The sequence below is a fragment of the Aricia agestis genome, chromosome 3 (assembly GCF_905147365.1).
Source record: "Aricia agestis chromosome 3, ilAriAges1.1, whole genome shotgun sequence".
In the NCBI taxonomy this organism is placed as follows: domain Eukaryota; kingdom Metazoa; phylum Arthropoda; class Insecta; order Lepidoptera; family Lycaenidae; genus Aricia; species Aricia agestis.
Window position 1 is genome coordinate 7,005,807 of NC_056408.1, and position 21,233 is coordinate 7,027,039.

Here is a 21,233-nt window from a genome sequence, read left to right on the forward strand (position 1 = left end):
GCTGAGAAAAATCGATAGCGATACAACCAAATTATCAAGGCGTCGCCATAAATATTTTATAGCATGCATTCTAATCATATTTTAATTTCATATTCTAATAGCATTACTTTGAGACAGTAAGAGTAATTCAGCGCTTATCTTCTGATTTTATTTTCAAAGATTTGGCTTTTTTCGAATAGAAAGTATAGTTGTGGCACGGATTAGAAAGGGCGCTAAAATATTTATAACATGCGTATTGCGTAGGTACTTGTCATATTTTTTTGTCCGAATCTCATATTCTAATAGCATTACTTTGGTACAGTGAGAGTAATTGAATCTTCTGTTTTGGCTTTCAAAGTTTTGACTTTTTTAGCATAGAAAGTAGCAATTGCGGCACGGATTTTAAAAAGTGGGTGCTTATAATATGTAACATATATAACATGCGTACTTGTCATATTTTTTACTGCGTAAGTATGTCTTTTCTGTTTTACGAAGATGTTAATTACTTATCTATACTCTTCTCTGTGTTTTTAATTTTTCAGTCCATATATTTTATTTCCGAATGATCGGATTGAGCACAAATATAAACGTACCTGCCTTAAATCTCATATTCTAATTACATTCGATAATTGCAATTTGATTGCGGTACCGAAGCACACAATAATTTGCAAATAGACAAATCCTGTAAATAGATTTTCATATCGAAACTGGAATTAAAATTTAGATAGTAACCTTTATAAAGTAAGTTCACTTGTTCTGTGATATCTGTAATTTAGTAGTATTTTTGACCGACTTCCAAAAAGGAGGAGGTAATACGTTCGGCTGTATCTTTTTTTGTATGTTCAACGATTACTCAGCCGTTTATGATCCGATTTTCAAATTTTTTTTTGTGTTATATACATAAGGTTTAGCTTGAATTTGGTACCATGTTCACAAAAGTGGTGATTTGATGATGGGATCCATGAGGAATCGAGAGGACTCCTTGAAATTTGTATGGAAACATATAGTGATTTTGATTTTTTCTGAAGCATTCAAGGTAAATACTATCAAATAGTAAGACTTTGCACCAGGTTATACCCTGGATCCGAAGGTACCAAACAGAACTTTTGAAACCTTATAGATACAGGTTAGGGGATTTCGGCGTCATTTAAACAATTGAAAGTATAAGCCAATATATAAATTTGATTAATCATCATCATCACAACCATAATTATACCATGGGTATATTATGACCTAATTATTAGTACTTTTCGTGATATTTTGCATCGACGCTGATGTTTTTGATGATTAATGATTATTTCGCTGTTTGTGGACCGATTTTTAAAATGCTTGTGTTGCTATAGTGTATAGGATATAATCTAAATTTTGTATAGCAATTACGAAAGTGGTGATCTGATGATGGGATCTATGAGCAGTCGAGGTAAAGCCTTGAAATTTATTAAAAATCAAACGGTGGTTAAGAAGTTGTTTCTAGTAACTTAAACATAATAATTAATATGTTACAAATAAGTGAAATTTCAGACAAAGGAGTCTCTTGATCCGAAGGCACTGAACAGAACTCCCGAACCTTTAAAGATAAAAGTTTGGAAATTGCAGCATCGCTTAGATAGCTGCAAGCATTTACCACGCTTACAGTAACATAATTTGAATATGAAGTTAACAATCGTAGTGGTAATTTACGCATGAAGCTTTATCTTGTAAATAACTAAAAAGAGTAAAATTATTATTTTTTAACAAAAAATTGAAACTGACTTCCAAGGTAACAGAATTGGTTAAGGTTTAGTGGACTTTCGAAAAAGGCGCTAATGAAGAATAAGAATTATTTCATACTTTTTAGATCATATTTTTAAGAATATTAATTTAAGAATATTAAGTCGGTTTCAATTTTTTGTTAAAAAATAATAATTTGCAATAGCAATTTATATTTTTTAAAATAAAATAGTTATTAAAGATTTTTAATTATTTGCGAACCGTTATAATGTCCTAGATTTACTTAATAATATTACAATAATTTTCTGATGTTAAAATAATTTATAATGCACATACTGGATAATATGTTTGCTCGTTATTTTTAAATTTACGAAGTAAAATACTTCATAAAAGTTAAAGTTTTAAGACAACCTTTGACTTTATGAAGATTCCTTTTGTTTTCCAAGTTTGTTTAAAACAAAATTACCTTTTCGAATAACAATGTTTTAAACTCTACTTTGTAAATAGACAGACGCTAAAACTGTGCAATCTTTCATTTTCATATGCTTCAAAAAGTCCTTGACATCAGTGAATTCGCTACTTAAAAAAAACAAAAATAAAATGAAAAAAAAAAAGGATTCTGAATTTAAATCTTCAACAATACTCGAACGGCATTTGTTTGTGAAAACAAATTTGTCACCTATGTAGGGTGCGGGTGACACATGGAGTTGTTCTGAGTAATGGTCAGTGACGGAGGGCAGCCCTTGAAACTTGAAGGTAAAATTATCTGAAAGTTTACGTATTAATTCAGACGAATACTGAAATTGTAGGTGGTAAAAGATGTATATATATACTACGAAATATAAAATGCACTACATGACGCCCGCAACTCGGTTGCGCCATTTGTTGATCGCTGTACGGGAACCGTATCCGTATCCTATGTCCTTTCCCAAGTCTCAAATTATCTCTATACAAAATTTCAGCAAAATCGGTTCAGCGATTTGGGCGTGAAGAGGTAACACTTGGCACTATAAAATTACTACGTAGCTAGCGATTCAATGAAACCAGTTACCGTCACCGAAAAGTTTTATTATTACCAATAATTCACCGTCTTGTTGCTGAGCCACCTTTATTTTTCCTTCCTTCCTTCCTTCCAGCTGCTGCTACCTTTAGTTAGATTTAAAATACTTCTGTACAAACATTTAATCGCCCCCGCCCAACTCGGTATGAGGAAACAATCATTATTCATGAGAAGTCGAGTGTTGATTAAATTATAGCGCTTTTGATTACAGTACGGTGAGCGTTTCGTAATACAGCATGAAATACTGATACCATCAAACTTGGCTAAATTATGTTCGAATTGGTTTCTATACAATATCATTAACATGGCCATGTCAATGTTACATGCATATCCATACTAATACTGTAAATTCGAAAGTGTGTCCGTCTGTCTGTTACCTCTTTCCTCTCACGCCCAAACCGCTGAACCGATTTTAATGAAATTTGGTATGGATATAATTTTAGTCCCGGGAAAGTACGTAAGATACTTTTATCCTGGAAGGAAAAATGTACGGTTCCCGCGCGAATTTTGGCTCAACAGAGTTGCGGGCGTCATCTAGTACGGATATAACTTTAATGACAAAGACAAATTTAATATATTTAATCGTATATTAATGTTTGAACATTAATATACCATTAAATATATTATATTAAATTTTAAATACAGTTTCTATGTTTATTCTTCTTTATATAATACATCTCGGAAGGTTGCTGAAAAAAGGATAATTTTTGGGAATGGCAACATGTCAAGAGATTCCCTCATGACACACACACAAAATATCGACTTCGAATAAATCCAATTGCCCTAAGTGTAATATTTTCTCCTGTGCGAAATTTGCTCTATTGCTGAGTCCATACCAATAATATAAATGCGAATTAAGTATGTCTGTCTGTTACCTCTTCACGCCCGAACCGCTTAAGGTGAGGCCAGTTCGAAAATACTGATTTTTAAACTTCCAATCTGAAGAAATTATGTGGAATTCTCTTACATCAAAATTCATGTAGACACAAAAAGAAACAAAGTAACGAAGTAACCGAACAGAATATTGAAAAATGGCATGGTAATTCTGTAAAATAAACTTGAATATCACATCTCATCTCGTAATTTTCAATGACAATGATATGATGTTTTTACAAAAAGGATAGCCTTTTTATAGTTCTAGCAAAATAACCGAATAGATTTTTAATAAATGATTCGGTCATTAAAAAAATTAAATAAAATGTAAAATTTTCTCCTATTTCGCCCTATCAACAACGCGGCGAGCGTCGTAACCGCCCTATACAAGGCGCGCTGATATGAATGTTATTTTAATGTCCTTAACGTCGATATTCGCACTGACAGACAGCCTTGCCTTAACCGATTTTGCTGAAAGGTATGGAGATACTTTGAGTCCCGGGACTTTTCCCGGTAACATAGGGTACTTTTTACCGAAAAAATTTACGGTTGCCAAATGATAATCAAATTTTGGTTTTGGTTGCAAATTGCAATGGAGTTGCCGACGCCATCTAGTAACTACTAAATGTCTCATCTGTAAAATTTAAGAATTTTAAAATTGGTCGCGTAACTTTTTGAATAAGCTACTTAAAAAAGGTATATGTTGAGACCCGGGAAAGACAAAAAGATATTCTGATATAATGTCGTGATCTCCTTTTGTCTTTCCCGGGTCTCAAAGTGTCTTCCTACCTGATCAGCCGGGCTAGCACGGCCACCAGTAGAAATGCGAAAGTATGGGCAAACTGTGGACATAAACTTAAGGTCCATTCCGATCTTTACCGCGGTTAATCACGACCCACAAAAATTCAATTAAAATGCCACTTTATGACAGACTATAATATATGTCATAAAGTAGGATATTATTTGAATTTTTAGGACTATAGTCTGTCATAAAGTGGCGTTTTAATTGAATTTTTTGGAACGAAAAAAAAGATCGAACCACGGAGGCGACAACGCCTCCGTGGTCTAGTGGTATAGAGCGCGGCTCTTGACTCGGAGGTCGTGGGTTCGATTCCCGCGTTGGAAACATGTTATTTCCAAGTTTGGTTAAGACGATGCAGGCTGATCACCAGTGTCTGACAAGTAAGATGATCCATGCGTCGGATGGGCATGTAAAAAGTCGGTTCTGCGCCTGATCTCTCGCCAGTCGTGTCGGTCTTCCGTCCCACTGGGTTATGAGAGTAAAGGAACAGAGAGTGCTCTTGTGTACTGCGCACACACTTGGGCACTATAAAATTACTCCTGCGTAGCTGGCCTGGTTTCAATGCAACCGGCCACCGTCACCGAAACCGGTGTGGGAGCTATTATTATTATTATTATTATTATACTTTCGCGTTTCTACTGGTGGCCGTGCTAGCCCAGCTGATCGGCGTGAAAAGGTAACAGCACTAGTGTAACACAACGATGCAATGTTGACTCTGGTCTCTGACTAGGTTATAAAATTGGGACTTGCAAACGATATAAAAAATTTATAGCCTTTATAAATTCCCTATAAATTATGTAAAAGTTTCCGTTACAAATTAGCGAAGCGTTGTCAAAGCATCTAATTTATCGTATCTGCTTGTACTGGATACAAGACAAAGGAACTAGAGAATCCTTCTGTTCTTTACTGAAAATTTGTCGTTTATTTTTGTTAGATCTATCTAACGTCTTTAGGGTGAAGAGATAGCGCTCACACTAGACCTTAGGGAGGTCTAAATATTGGATTCTATTCTTCTATTTTGTTGCCAGAGTTTCAGTTATAGTTTTTTTGACCTGGATGTTACACGCGCCTTATACAAATATAAGTTTATAAGCGGGAACCGTACATTGGAGAATCAATAATTAACAGTTTAAAAAACTTAAAAAACGCTTTTAGCACGCACTAAGACAATCCAGCATCTTGGATGTCCGCCGTGTTGGATTTAAGTCACGTGACTATTTTTTATCTTGTTCCTGACAGCAAACCCTTTATTTTCAAATAGTCTGTCCGCCACATGAGGTTTCGCCGAGTGAGTGAGTTTACCGGAGACCCAATCCCCTACCCTATTCCCTTTCCTACCCTCCCCTATTCCCTTCCCTTCCCTACCCTCCCCTATTACCCTATTCCCTCGTAAAAGGCCGGCAACGCACATGCAGCTCTTCTGATGCTGCGAGTGTCCATGGGCGACGGAAGTTGCTTTCCATCAGGTGACCCGTTTGCTCGTTTGCCCCCTTATTTCATAAAAAAAAAATTGGGGAGGCCGTCATATTGGATTTGAAATGGTTAATGATGTTTCTTAGTTAGTCGTGTATTGTCATCAGAACTCAGAGCGTGTGCGTCATCCTAATCAAAGACATGGAAGTGTGTCAAATTAAGATTCCAAATTTTTCTTACATACATATTTAGTTACAAGTGAAGTTAATATAAAACGTGTAAAAATTATTATCTTCCTTACGAGGCTCAAAGTATTTTTACACCAAACTTTATTTGGTTCGACAAGTTAGTCATAAAAATTGCATTTAAGTCAGTGTAATAAGGTGCGAAAAGAACAGTAAAAGCAACTTTTCTAACATAATATGCTCAACTCAAAAAGTATTCAAATGAGTTCGATTGCGCATATTATAATGCACAATCAGACCTCATTAGAAATTTTCTTTTTGTTCTCCGAGCGAATACTTAAACGTTTTCACCTTTTTACATTTCTAAAGTAAAATCCACAATCACGCGATTTGCTAGAATTTCTTGTCTTGCACAACTATTCTCGAAGCTACCTGCATACCCATTTCTTGTGGCTTCGCATTCTTCGTTAAAGATTTAAATGTTTTTAAAGGTTTTCAGAAATTTTTCTTCCTTTATGCATTGTTGAATGATCAACGATGCTCAGAGAAACATAATTCAATCGATGTTTTAGTTTTTTTAAAAAGGCCAACGTGTTAAATTATAACATTTTCACAATAAAAAATACACTAATTTAATAGTTATGGAAGAAACCCTGTCATACTTATTTTCGCCAAATCTCCTACACTCCTTAGACGTGAAAGAGCCATGCTCCCATCCCCTACCCTATTCCCTTTCCTACCCTCCCCTATTACCCTATTCCCTCTTAAAAGGCCGGCAACGCACCTACAGCTCTTCTGATGCTGCGAGTGTCCATGGGCGATGGAAGTTGCTTTCCATCAGGTGACCCGTTAGCTCGTTTGCCCCCTTATTTCATAAATCTTATATATAAAAATGGATTTTCAAATGTGTTAGTCGCGCTAAAACTCAAAAACGGCTGAACGGATTGGACTGATTTTAGTCTTAAAATATTCGTATAAGTCCAGGGAAGGTTTTAAAGTGACACGAAGTTCACCGGGGCAGCTAGTAAAAAATAAAAAAAAAACACTCTTCGCATCCACTATTATCAGCAAACACATAACACCCAGGATTGGTCGACTGAAGGGCGTTGAGCAAGTTTATTAAGAGGATTCCACACCGCCATTTTTTCCATACAAACGTTGTCCCCTGTTTCCTCCCTGGATAATGCTAGTAGAGTTATAATTTTTTTCCTGAATATCTACTGCCACTAATACCATGTCCCTATGTTTTCTTTTTTTTCATAATTTAATTATTAAATAAGATATGAACGTTCAAAAACCCAAAAAAATGGCCAGATTTTCCACTGCGTTTAAACGTCCAGAAAACAGATTTGGATAAATTATACAAAAAAAGCAAAACATAGGAACACAGCTCAAGCCTTTTTTTTAATCTTTAATGAAAAAAGTACTTAAATCGGTTAAGTTTTGGAGAAGGAATCAGGGGACAACGAATCGTTGATTTTCTGGATTTTCTGCAGTTGTCTCTATCGCGTTCTGCGGTATAGGCTTGAGGTAAGGGAGACAGCTATAGATATTACACGTACTTTTTTTTCATTTCTCTAGCCGCTGTGGTATCCTCTTAAGAGGAATACTATAATAATATTATGAGGAATATTATATTTTTGCCGCGTAGAAGACAGAATGGGTATTGCTTCCTTTTATACGTCTTGCTGGTAGTCTACTTTCCCCTTTGCTAAAAAAAAAAAAACTCGCGTGTCTTCTACTTCGCCCATTCAATTCATGAACAAATGTTGGGATGGAAGGGAGTGGGAATAATGTCCCATCCCAAAAAAAATGCACAACGGCCAAATTAGTTTTTACTAAATAAATTAAATACATCTCTTTACTCTATTTCATGACGTACCTATTCCATTAAATCCCGATAGTACAACTGTACCCAGTATAAATACTGTAATGAACGTCGGTCAAAAACCCGAAACAGTTCCATAAACACGCTGATCCTATACATTTGTGCCATCAATAGTGATAGGGTCGCAATTAGTTAGTCCCACACATTCATTCCTGCAGATTCCGGGCTCCAATGATACGTTATTGATTCGTGGTCAATGATTAATGTCTTTCACTCGAATAATGGTTTTCGTTTACATACAAATTATATAAATAAATCGGTTGGTGATTTTGTGTTATATATTGTCGAGGTTTAAACTGTCCGTAGTGTAGAAGTAGAACACTTGGATTGCAAGTATAGCTAGTTTGATGTTTTATACACGCCACAAAATCGTGTTTTTAGGATTCCGTACCCAAAGGGTAAAAACGGGACCCTATTACTTTGATGTCTGTCCGTCCGTCTGTCTGTCTCCAGGCTGTATCTGAAGAATCGCTATAGCCATGCTTATGAAATTTTCACAGATAGGCAGGCACTTGAAATTTTCACAAAGCCCTTGATTATACATAATATGTGAACTTTATGATTTTTTTTAATTATATAAAAAATAAGGGGGGCTTCGATACAAAAAACTAAATATTTGGCATATCTTTGTTTTATAACGGTACGGAACCCTTCGTGAGCGAGTCGGACTCGCAAATGGCCTATTATTTATATTATGTAATTGATTTTTGTTTGAATTAATTTTTATTATTAAGCTATAGTAGAAATGGATGAAATAAGATTTGACACACAGATTACTATCACATTCTATGTAACGATCTGCGGGGCTAAAATGGTCACATTTAGCAATTCCTCTCAATCAATTCAGCAAATGATTTGTCAAAACTGTCAAACTGACAAATGTCAAATCTGTACAAAAATACAAAAATGAATTGCAAGCACAGTTGCATTTCGCGATTTTAGAAAAATGAATCATATTATGATTCATGTCATGATTCTTCAAAGCGACCATTTTAGCCCCGCTGACTAAGAAGACTCGAAGCAGTACTCTCAAGTACTACTAGTAACTCTCAAAACAGGAAAGCACACGCCAAAAGATAAAGTAGAAGAAGACTTTATGCTAGTAATGATTTTATGGCGAGCAGTATAAAGTCATTCAATTTGTCAATTTTTAATTAAACACCGAGCTAATTGAAATGCAACTGTTGTAAGTACGCTACAATAAATGACAACGGCTTGTTACGTACTTTTATTCACTCACAATTCAAATTAATTAAGATAGTGATTTAATTGAAAACAAACCAGACTAGCCATTTAATCAAGTATTGTATTTTGAACTGGTTTTGAAAGTGATATCAAATTAACCACGAGCTTTGGAAGATGTGCCAGTGGGAGAGGGAAAATGATCAGTAACAATATAGGTTCCGATTCCGATTTTTAACAATTTCTTCAAGTATTATAAGCAAGCTGTAAGTTCAATCTTAAGCCAATCAAGTTCAACTCTTGAAAACAACATTTATTTGTTTCAACGAGGTATCGAACACGTGATCACAGATTTCACAGTCATCATCCAAACCATTATACTACGGAGGCCGTCGTTGAGAGCGTCCGTGGCCTAATGGGTAGACCTTTTGTTCGCACTCTAAGCGGGTGCAGGTTCTCCAACCCGGGTGGAGGCGTGTACCTATGAGACATTTTCTGATCTCAAGTAAGATTCGGACGCTCGTACGGTGAAGGAAAACTTCGTGAGGAAACCCGCACATAGTTGGTCCCAGACGTATTGACTAGTTCTTTCCTCTGGATTAGGCCGACTATGATAAGAGAATGCCGTATGCGCTTGGGCGCATACGGCATTCTCTTATCATAGTCGGCCTATAGATACGGACATTTAAAAATCTTGTCCCAGGCACTATAGTATTTGAGGAGTGGTTACTTCGCTCTGAAAAATACTGTATAAATCATCCATAACGGATGTAAGGGCCTAGTTTTTTTTATACTAAGGAGGCGTAAAGTATGTATTACTAGATAGCCCGGTGAACCTAGCTTGCTCTCAAACCATGCAAACCTTTCCTGGACTTCTGCAAATATTTCAAGACTACAATTAGCCAAATCGGTTCACCCGCGGGGCTAAGATGGTCGCTTTGAAGAATCATGATATGATCATAATATGATTCATTTTTCTAAAATCGCAAAATGCAACTCTGCTTGCAATTCATTTCTGTATTTTTGTACTGATTTGACATTTGTCAGTTTGACAGTTTTGACAATTCATTTGCTGAATTGATTGAGAGGAATTGCTAAATGTGACCATTTTAGCCATGCCGCAGTTTTAGCAAGACTAACAAAATGTTATATTAATCTAAGAAATTCCGTAACGAAAAAAATCTTAACCGCTGTGCCGGTTGGAGTGGGGGGGGGCACTCCGTCGGCACGGTGTCTATGTACGTGCGACTAGACGTATACTAATGAATAATTATGTTTGCATAAGTCGATAAAAACTGCTACGCAATAGCTTTACCGCGGCAGTCCCTGAGTGTACTTACCACACGTATTTTTTTTGTATTCGATCACGGTTAATGTGGACAAAAAGTTTTTTAATACAGTATAGTTACCGTACAGCGATATCGTTTAAGCCTATAAGATACAGCGCGGGCCACAGTAATAAATTAAGCCTAACAAGCTCAGTGAGCATTTGCTATACAATGCTTACAAATTAGTCAGTGGTTCTCTTTGTTTACTTAGTTTTTTTTTCTTTTAATATGAAAGTCATTGTAAAGAAGTTTTTCGGTTGGGATATATTGTAATAAATTCTAATATTATAAATGCTTAAGGGTGGGTTGCACCAGAGGCGTGGTTAAAGTTAAAGTTAAGGATAAAGTTATGGTTATAGTTAAGGCTAAAATTAACTTTAACTTTAACCTTAACTTTGACCGGAGAAATTGACAGATGACAGCTAGTCCAACAAGGTTATAAATGAACGTGGGCGGGGGCGCTGCTGGTAAAGGAAAACTGTCAAAAATTGCGTTTTTGTATAATAATAATAATATAATATCTATGGACGCTTCACACCACGTCAGTCTGGCCCCGTGCTAAGTACCTAAAGGACTTGTGTTACAGGTACCAGACAACGGAAATATATTAAATACTTTTATACTATACATATATTTAAGATTTTTATTATATCATACACATATTTAATACACATCCTGACCCGGGAACATTGAAAACTTTTTGTTCCGTCGGCGGGATTCGAACCCGCGACCCCCGGGTTGAGCTACCAACGCGCTCACCACTGAGCCACAGAGGTCGTCAAATTGTATGATGACAGCGTTAGTTCCTTTTTTTGCCACGTGCATTTAAAACCGTGTCGAGCTCTATGATTATTGGTTATGGTTAAATATGGCGTCTTGATGGCGTCCATTTTTAACTTTAACTAAAGATTTGACATTTTGCATTGTAGTTTTAGTTAAAGTTACAGTTACAGTTAAAGTTAATTGGTGCAACCCAACCTAAGAATTTTTAATAATTTGTCTATCGGTTTCCCCTTCACGCGTTATGTGGTTTAACCACAGAATAAATAATAAAAAGTATAAAAATACAAATTTAGCTACGACATGTGATTGGAAACACATTTCATCGCAATAAAGTTTAAGTGTTGTAATTGAAAATAAAATTTTACCTCACATCTTTTTAAATATAAAAAGTTGTGAGGTTAAATCTTTTAACCCTTAAACACTTTGAAAGTATTGAAATAGTTGAGAGATTGCAAACGCTCATCCCTATCTATAGACGCTTTTACGATGCAAAGAATTTTTTTCACGCTGAATAAATCTGAAGCAGAATTTTTTAAACTCAAGGTGACTCTACCGGGAGTTTTAAACAATATCTAATTTAAAAAATGAAGAAAAAAGACAGATGACTTTAAAATGCATTTACCTTAAAAAAATCTGTTGATTTCTATGTTAATTAAGGTTTAGCATGTTCTCAGTTTTACCTATAATATCATAAATAATTATTACTGTAAGAAATTAAATGAATAAAGATAGTTTATTTTCGTTACTTTTACACCTGATTCGTTAAATAAATCTGTAGGTCGATTCTTTATAATATTATGTAATATAATACGATTACATTATATCATGACAATTGGTTTATTCAACTATAGTAATTGTAATTATGATGATATTTTATATTTTGAGTTAAAGACGAGAATTGCTTGTTATATTATATTACACTTATCGTACATTTATAAAATGAGGTCCATTGTTGCTACGTATAATAATTCCAAATATGTTTTTTGTTTCAGAAAGATCATTGACACACATGCTTTCACCATCGACGAAAGCGGCCTGCTGGCTGACCACATTCCTGAGCGTCTTCGTCACAGGTAATTCAAAACAAGAAGGATATTCCAATCCAATTTAGCAATAGCCAATGGGGATTGTCCATTTTTTTTTTAATTTTGCTCATTACAAAAACATTTCGAGGAATAAGGTCAGTGATCGTTTTTCTGTATATAAACGAAAAAAATACCCATTAGTTACTTATATTTTTGAACAAATATGTTTAACCTTTGTTTGACCTTCAATGGCGTTAAATTAGCAATAAATTCGACCAACATTACGTTTCGAACTTTTGGTAGGCTTCTCGTATCAGCTTTCACATAATGAGAACTTGCATTTGACGAACCAGCCATTATAAATAAGATTGAAAGGAAAAAACATACTGCAGAGGTCAATTATTGGCCGCCGATGATGACGTCAGAGCGGAACTTTAAAAATTTATTGAGAAAAAACTAGCCAATGAATTTCAAAATTATTTAATTTATATTCTTAAAATACCTTATTTTAACGAAAAAAAATATAAAAAGTACATGTGATTTTTTTTTGACAATGCCCATTTAGATATAAAACTCAGCTTCAGAGATGTACTTCAGACTATAGGTAACTAAATTATCGTTTTTAAGAGCCAAAGAAGGTCTGAGCCTCTTGCTAAGTTGCCATAACCAAAAACAAAAAATGTTTAAAAATTTAACAAAAAAAGATATCAAATTCATAATAATATGTAATCTAATTTCTTTACAGCGTGTAAAGTGACATTTAAATTGCTATCACTATAGTCCAGACTATATTTAGATCAAAATTAAATTAAACTAAGTATATTTCCATTTCAGGTGAACTTCCAATCCAATCGGAGGCTGAACCGGAGTTTCTGCAGGCGCTGGAGAACCACACTGTGACGCAGGGCAGGGACGTCCACTTCACATGTGTGGTCAACCATCTCTCTAACTACAGAGTAAGTGGAAAGATGAAACAAACATATTTTTTTCACACGAAAGGTCAAATAAAAGTGCCAATAATAGTATTTTAAAAATATTCACGACTTCAAAATGGTAGGTACCATCGAGGAAGTTGATTCCTATGCAACGTTATTTGGTCGAATATGTCAATTCAATGTTAATTGTGATCTGTCAGCTGGGTTTGACGTAACGCGACCAAACTACTTAGGCCCCCGATTTGCATAGGAATCAACTTCTCTGATAGTACATAAACTAGCATTAAAATTCCCATTTCAAAAACTACTGTCTTTGATGAAACTTGCAGTATTCCCTAAGTTGAACAATAATCGGACTTGCAGTTCCGGAGATGTGTGAACACAAAAATAAAAACATACATACAATATACATACATGCATATTACTTTTGAAATTTGGCACATTCGTTCAGACGCTGATATCTAAGACTAACATGTTATAAAATATGAAAACTGGGCAGTTCTGGAAATATTACATGTCGATGGGCCGAATTGATAAGCCCCTTAATTATGTCTATTGTGCAGCTAACATTGAATTGACATCAGTCGACCAAAATATGACGTAGGTCCATCAACTCCCTAGGAATCAATTTTCTCGATGCCAGTTCATAAAGTTTTAATTATTATTAAACAAAACTTCACTATGCAAACAGACTGCAGCATTTAGTGTAATTCAAAGTAAATAAAAGCGAAGGTGACTTGATTTATTTGTGTTTTAAAATAAACGCAGTTTTAAAATCACTTGGAATAGCTTGGTGCATTTTTTCAACTTTCATACACAAGAGTTCTTGGAAAATTTAATATGGCTTGCCAAAGAAATAAGTTTAAATGAAAAAGTTTGAATTTTCATGGCAGATGATTTAAAATTTCGAAAAACTTTACTCGAACTTTTCTTTATGCATTTTTTAAAATAAAATGCAAAAATTACTACTGTGTTTGCTCTTGTGCTGCTTCTTAGACAATAATCTAGCGCAGGTATCTGATGAAATAATGATAAAATATCGAATAAAAATTGTACGGTTTCAATAAAATATTGCTTGAAAAATGTTAAGCCCTTACCTGATCAATCATATAATATTTAAGGCTGCACTGGCCGCATACGGTTTTCGTTTTCCGTATTCGGAAATACGAAAGCATAGAATCAGCAGAAAACACGTTAACTGGCACACGTTCGCTTTTTTCAGAACGGAAGGAATTTAATCACGTACATTTCAAGATTCGCGTTCTCGCGTGAAAAAAAAAACGAACATTCTCATATAATTCCAAATCATAATTCCATATTAGGAAATCGTGTGTATGCGGCGAGCCTAAATCTATTGACGGTATCGACTTACGGCCAGTCGGCCTGGGGCTGTAGCCAAAGTCCCTTTCTTTAAAAACAATGACGAAATTCGTTATCAAAATGTTGACAATGACATTAGTCTTCGCAAGCGAAATGTCATTTAGCGATTACTTATGTCAAACCGCATACATTTTGATAACGAATTTCGTCATCGTTTTTAACGAAATATACTTTGTCTAAGGGGGCTGTTTTGTTTTGCGCCATTAAATATGTAAGTAATTGTCAATTAGTACCTATTATTAAGAATATAAACGTCTCTCGTACGAATAAAACTTCCCGAAGTAATTCCAACAAAAAGGGAATAATTGTATTTACAATTCATTACCTTTGTAGAATTTCAAAAAATATCCGAACGGTTCCGACGAATTTAACTCTTTGTTTGATTTTATCCATATTTTTCCAGTCGACCCATATATTTTGAGCTTATCAGACGCGGTGGTTAAATACCGCATTTGACTTATCACGGGTTTGAATCCGAGCCCATATTTACGTAACAATGTATAATAATATGGTATTCGAAGGGAAAATGTTTGAACACCTTACCGTATCTGAGAGACAACTGCAGATTTCATGATGTGAATCCTCGTTGGATGTAGTAATAAAAATAATTTAAATTTTTGTCTTACAAAATATTAATAAAAATTATGATTTATTCATTAACGAAGTAAATCTAATAAAGGGTCGTCCACAAATTACGTGAGGTGTTTAGAGGGGGGAGGGGGTTGAGTCAAATCTCATCTAATCTCACGTTGGGGAGAGGGGGGGTCTCGGCAAATCTCACGTAATTTTTTTCTCAACAAAATAATACTATTTTGGTCCATTTCATCCAGATTGTACGTATGCTTAAGATTTAATCGTAAGCGTAATCGTTATAATAATATGATTAAGATCATTCACAAATTCGTTCGAAATAAAATCTACTGACTGTTAAACCAAACGTTTATGTAAGAAACCCACATTTTGAAAAGTCTCACGTGAGATTTGTGGGGGGAGGTTGAATAAAATCTCACGAAATGTCACCAGGGGGTAAGGGGGGTTAAAAAAAACTCAAAAAAACACCTCACGTAATTTGTGGATGCCCCCTAATATAACAATAATTAATGACTAAGATAATATTATTATGATAATAATTTACTTTGTTACTAATAAATAAAATCTTAGTATCTAATAAAGATTAAATCTACTGAATATATAAAACTACTGAAAACTTCTATAAAATCAGCTAAGTATTGTCATAGTTGTTGCAAAAAATTAGACATTAAGACTCGGTTTCAAGCGGGCATTTTGCTCGCCTTCCAGATTTAATTGTAAAAACTAAATCAGTGTAAGTGTATACAAGCTATAGAACTATCTCCAAGACGGGGATACATTAGCAGTTTTTGCGTTGTTCTTATTGCTTTGTATTTGCGGATCTTTTGTTAGTTTCTCACAATAATTTATCTTCGTACAACAAATACCACAAAACATTTCAGTTTTAAAATATTCAAGGAAATCTTTAAGGTTTTCCTGTTTAAATATTGTGATATTTATAAACTGATTTTCTATCATAATCAACAGGAGTTTGTCTTTAAACAAAAAATTCCTACGTCGTTAAATAAATCAGCAAAATATAGATGAAAATAATATGATATTTATATATTCGTAATTCGTATGAATAAATTTTAGTCTCTAATATCATGTAAAAGCCAACTTTATAGCAACAGCTTCCTATTATATTCCACGTAATCAGACTGTGTGATACGGGTATTGTTGTAAGGTAGAACAATAGTTGCATTGTGGTAATAATTCCGTCAAACGGCAAGACGTGATCTACAGACGCTACAGGTGAACTCAATTTGGACGCTATATTTTTTTATATAAAATAGTATTTTTTTATTTTAAGAAACTAAGCTGTCTCGGCAACGTTGTTTTGCCATAAAATGATTTTCCCTGTTTTCCTGCTTTTCTCTTGAAGTTTTTCTGATTTTTTTTTCTATAGACCTCACGGAGCCCGAGACCTTTCCAAAGAATGCAAAACCGTGGAAATCGATTCGTGCGTTCTGGAGTTATAGCCTCAGGAAGGAAAACCCGACTTATTTTTATATTGCAAATGTTTTTCATTGGAATGGAAACTTAAATAGAACATGATTTCATTTAAATAATATCATGTGGTATAGTTAGTTTTTATTATTCGTAGGGTATAGTATTATATATTTATGAAAATTGCGTTCTATATTATTTCAAATTTTCGAAAGTGAAAAAAAAAATTTCAAAACTCGATCAAGCTATTATAAAGATATTGAATATATTTAATTAAAGTTGAAACGTCTCACAGATAAAAAGGTAAAAATTTTGCGCAACTTAGAATTCTTACAGGAAATTAACTTGATTTTATTTTATAAACTTTTGAAAGGTGATCTCGAAATTCTTTTAGCAGATACGTAAGTTCTAAAGGAAAGAAAATCAAATAAACTGTCCTCTTTTAATATGTTGTGAATATTTTATTATATAAACTTTCTTTTTGATTTTATTTGAATAATATAACGTTCTAATTAACTGATAGACAAACAAGAAACTAAATATTTCTCAATCAATAATAATAAAATGTGGATCGAACGTTATTATGTAGATAAGGACCTTGTAAAAAAATTGGTTTTGAAAATAATACCTAATTATAATACACAAAACAGAAAACATAATCGTTATGGAAATTGATATTGTTTAAAATAAAATTTTGAATTTAACAGAAGTGATTTTGGACTTGCTAAAAAGTAGAAGAGAGTAAAATTCCAACCCTCCAAATACTTGCGACACTTTCGGAGAATATATTGTATTAAAAATGTTATAATATCAGAAGCCTGTAATAAGTGAAAAGCAAAATATTAATTTCTAATTTTCGCAATAATATTATTATAACTTCAATTAGGCTGTTATCAACCTACGCAACTTTTTGGATGTTTGATGATAGATTACTGTTACTCTTATGTTCTATATATAGACTGTATAGACGTGTGTATTCTTTTGAACATTTTCATTATATAAATTTTATGTTGCATAGAATATTATTTAAATATGTGATATCAAATATTGGAGCTTTTTTTTATGAAATAAGGGGGTAAACGAGCAAAAGTTTGCCCCCTGATGGAAAGCAACTTCCGTCGCTCATGGACACTCGCAGCATCAGAAGAGCTGCAGGTGCGTTGCCGGCCTTTTAAGAGGGAATAGGGTAATAGGGGAGGGTAGGGATGGGAAGAGAATGGAATATGGGAGGATAGGAAAGGGAATTGGGCCTCCGAAAAACTCACTCACTCTCGGCGAAACACAGCGCAAGCGCTGTTTCAAGCCGGTTTTCTGTGAGAACGTGGCTTTTCTCCGGTCGAACCGGCCCATTCGTGCCGAAGCATGGCTCTCCCACGTATAAATAGTAGAGAATAAATAAGTATAGAATAAATATACTCGTCAAAAGATATAATATTATAATAAGTCTACCACGTTGATTAATTTTAAAGATGATGTATAATTAAATTTTACTTAATGTTACTATAATAAATATAATATGTACCCTCTCTCGTAAAATTCAAGTGATATTTTCCATAACACAAAATGTTATTTTGCAGACATTCACGTAACATGGAATGTGAATTCTGCCCTTAAAAGGGCAAAGTTTACTCCATGTCTGTTTAATTACATGGTTTTTCACCGGGACAGAGTCATAAAGCTATTAATGCGAAATAATTTATCTGTTTCATTGTACACTAAACGTCCTTCCATTTAGACCTTCTATTAAGAAAGAAATGTATACTTTTTAGAAAAGTATTTTGTAATAGAATTTATTCTATAGTTAGAATATAATATTGACTAGCTGTTGCCCGTAACTTCGTCCGCGTGAATGTATGTTAATATAATCATAAAGATTTTTTTATTAATAATAACACATAATGTTATCTATGAACGCTTCACACCACGTCAGTCCGACCCGTGCTAAGTACCTGAAGGACTTGTGTTACGGGTACCAGAAAACGGAAATAAATTTAATACTTTTATTCTACCTGGTGTAACAAAAATAAGTGATAATACTTTAGGGTGTGTACGTGTTCGTTGTAGCGCTCAAAGACCAATTTTTTTTCCACTTTTGTATCGGGAAACTCGTGACGCTCGGGCCCTTGCCCATACAAAAGTGAAAAAAAAATTCGTCTTTTAGCGCTGCTACTTTCACAGTGAACTGTCTACAAGGAACACACCCTAAAGTATTATCACTTATTTTTGTTACACACTGTATATAGTAGGCTATATAGTACATACTACATATAGTATATAGTACATACTTATATTTAAGATTTTTAATTATAATATGATACACATCTCGTTTTAGGGTTCAGCTGTAGTCAAACAAGTTTTGTTGTCCACCAAGTATGAAATCCTTTCTATATCTGTTAGCTACCACTTTCGAGATTTTTCACAAATATAAATGTTGCTTGATAGTAATAAAAAAAAATTGTTCTAGGGCTCCCGTACTATAACCATATTACGACAAGGACAACCTAATTAGTGCCAGTTAGTGCTATGTCAATGTTTTTCTTTCGTTAGACCGAGCAATGTTCTAGTGTCCGAAAAACTACTGCAAGATTCTGTAATTGCTTGTTGGTATATAGGTATAATTGTTCTGATGGATGATTTTCAGTAATTTTCACTACCTACTTTTATTTTATGGTTTGTAATAGTTTTTCTCATTTATTTATCAACGATAAACTATACATTTTTAGTGTCCATACATAACTGTAGTGTATAATCCAAAATTTGCATAATATACACATATGTCAGGTAGATACATCTAGTTTGAATATTGCGGTCCTAAATCATACAAATATATCAGCGTCATGCTAAATAACATTAATGCTAACTGTCAATACCAGGAAGGCGGAATAGTGTTTGCACAGAATTACCTAGGTTACAATATAGGATATATTTGATAGCTGTAGTGGTATTAAGCAAAAGACTAACTCCATACTAATGTTATAAATGAGAAAATATATCTGTCTTTTCCTCTTCACGCCAAAACCGCTGAACCGGTTTTGCTGAAATTCGGTATGGAGATACTTTGAGTCCCCGGAAAGGACATAGGACACTTTTTATCCCGGAAAATGTACGGTTCCCACGCGGTAAACGAATTCATAAAAAGTTAATAACCCGAGTGCTATCACCCTGCACGTCGGTATCATAATTATTGTGACCAAGAGCCAGAGCTTCCTCCGTTTCTTCGCGGTTGAATTCTTCGCGGTAAGTGGAGGAATCTCGTCTTCCAGTGTCAGACATTTTTGACAGTTACTTCCCTCTGCTAGACACCCTCAAAGTCTAATACTTTAAGAAAGTTTAAGGGTGTCTGGCAGCCGTTGAGCGCGCGAAGAATATAAGCTATGAAATTGAGCTTTACTGTTTCTGGAAGGTCAGGTCACAACATAATATGTTGTCGGGAAAAGGTAGCCAATGTCAATCCAGAGTCTTACTTACTCGTAGCTAAGCCTGAGAAAGAACACACACGCGTACAGACAAATTTTCTCATTTATAATATAAAAAAATCTTAAATTTCAATAAAATAATCTTAAGCGTGTGCTAAACTTATAAAAACACTTGATGATTATCTTTAAATAAAACGACACAACACAAGGAAATTTTATTGTTGAAGAGTTCTAAGCTGCCCTAGGAAGTGCAAACATTGAAATTGTTACTAATTTGTTAGCCCGCCGCAACAAAGCGAGATGTCACATGAAAAATGTTTAGCAACATTCTCCGGTAAAGCTCAACAATTTGACAGTTAAATGAAACGAAGTGATAATAGTAATTTTTACGTGGTAGAGCCATGATTCGGCGCGAATGGGCCGGCTCGACCGGAGAAATACCACGGGCTCACAGAAAACCGGCGTGAAATAGCGCTTGCGCTTGCTTTATTCACTTCCCTACCCTTCCCTATTCCCTTCCTTACCCTCCCCTATTCCCTCTTAAAAGTCTGGCAACTCTTCTGATGTTGCGAGTGTCCATGGGCGACGGAAGTTGCTTTCCATCAGGTGACCCGTTTGCTCGTTTACCCCCTTATTTCATTAAAAAAATAAGTTATATATATTGTGTGCGACTTTCTACTCACTTAAAAAGTAGCAGCACTAAAAGCGTTACTTTTTAAATTATTTTTAATATAATAATTACCTCGATCGTGGAAAAACCAGACACAATGCTATTCAATTCTTGTTATCGCGGTCGCCCGTGACCGTTTGGGGCTTGAGGCGTTACCTATGATGTCCCCAATGCTGGGCAAAGGCTTCCCCCCCCCCCCCCCCCAGGCTACTCCTTTCGATCAAACGCAAAAGCTGGTTTGGCTTCTTTTAGACGACGTCTTTTAGTGTCTATATGCCGAATTTCCGCGGCGGAAGTTCGGCTTGATTCCGCCTGCAATGTATTTTAAATCACTGATTTAAAATACATTTTTATATTGTATATTGTTATATTGTATGCGTTTGACATTGCTGACGTAATAATGCTGAATTTCCGCCGCGGAACTTCGGCATGGTGTGACGTTTGTATGAGTAAATTCATAAGATTATTTTTTATAAAAATTAAAAGTAACTTTTTCACAGTGAACTCTAATTTCTAAATGAGGAGTCATATAGTACACCCTAAAGCAATGTCACTTTGTATTGTTACAGCCTGTATAATATTTTG

General features: G+C 34.6%; 1 protein-coding gene across 1 annotated transcript in view; it reads left to right on the forward strand.

Moving 5' to 3' along the window:
- LOC121725563 (lachesin-like) overlaps positions 1–21,233 on the forward strand; it is a 103,607-nt gene that overhangs the window by 30,954 nt on the left and 51,420 nt on the right. Inside the window, exons 2-3 of the mRNA XM_042112576.1 lie at positions 12,196–12,276; positions 13,063–13,184. Of these exons, the coding sequence (XP_041968510.1) occupies positions 12,213–12,276; positions 13,063–13,184 (186 nt within the window). The 5' untranslated portion in view covers positions 12,196–12,212. The remainder of the gene's footprint in view (positions 1–12,195; positions 12,277–13,062; positions 13,185–21,233) is intronic.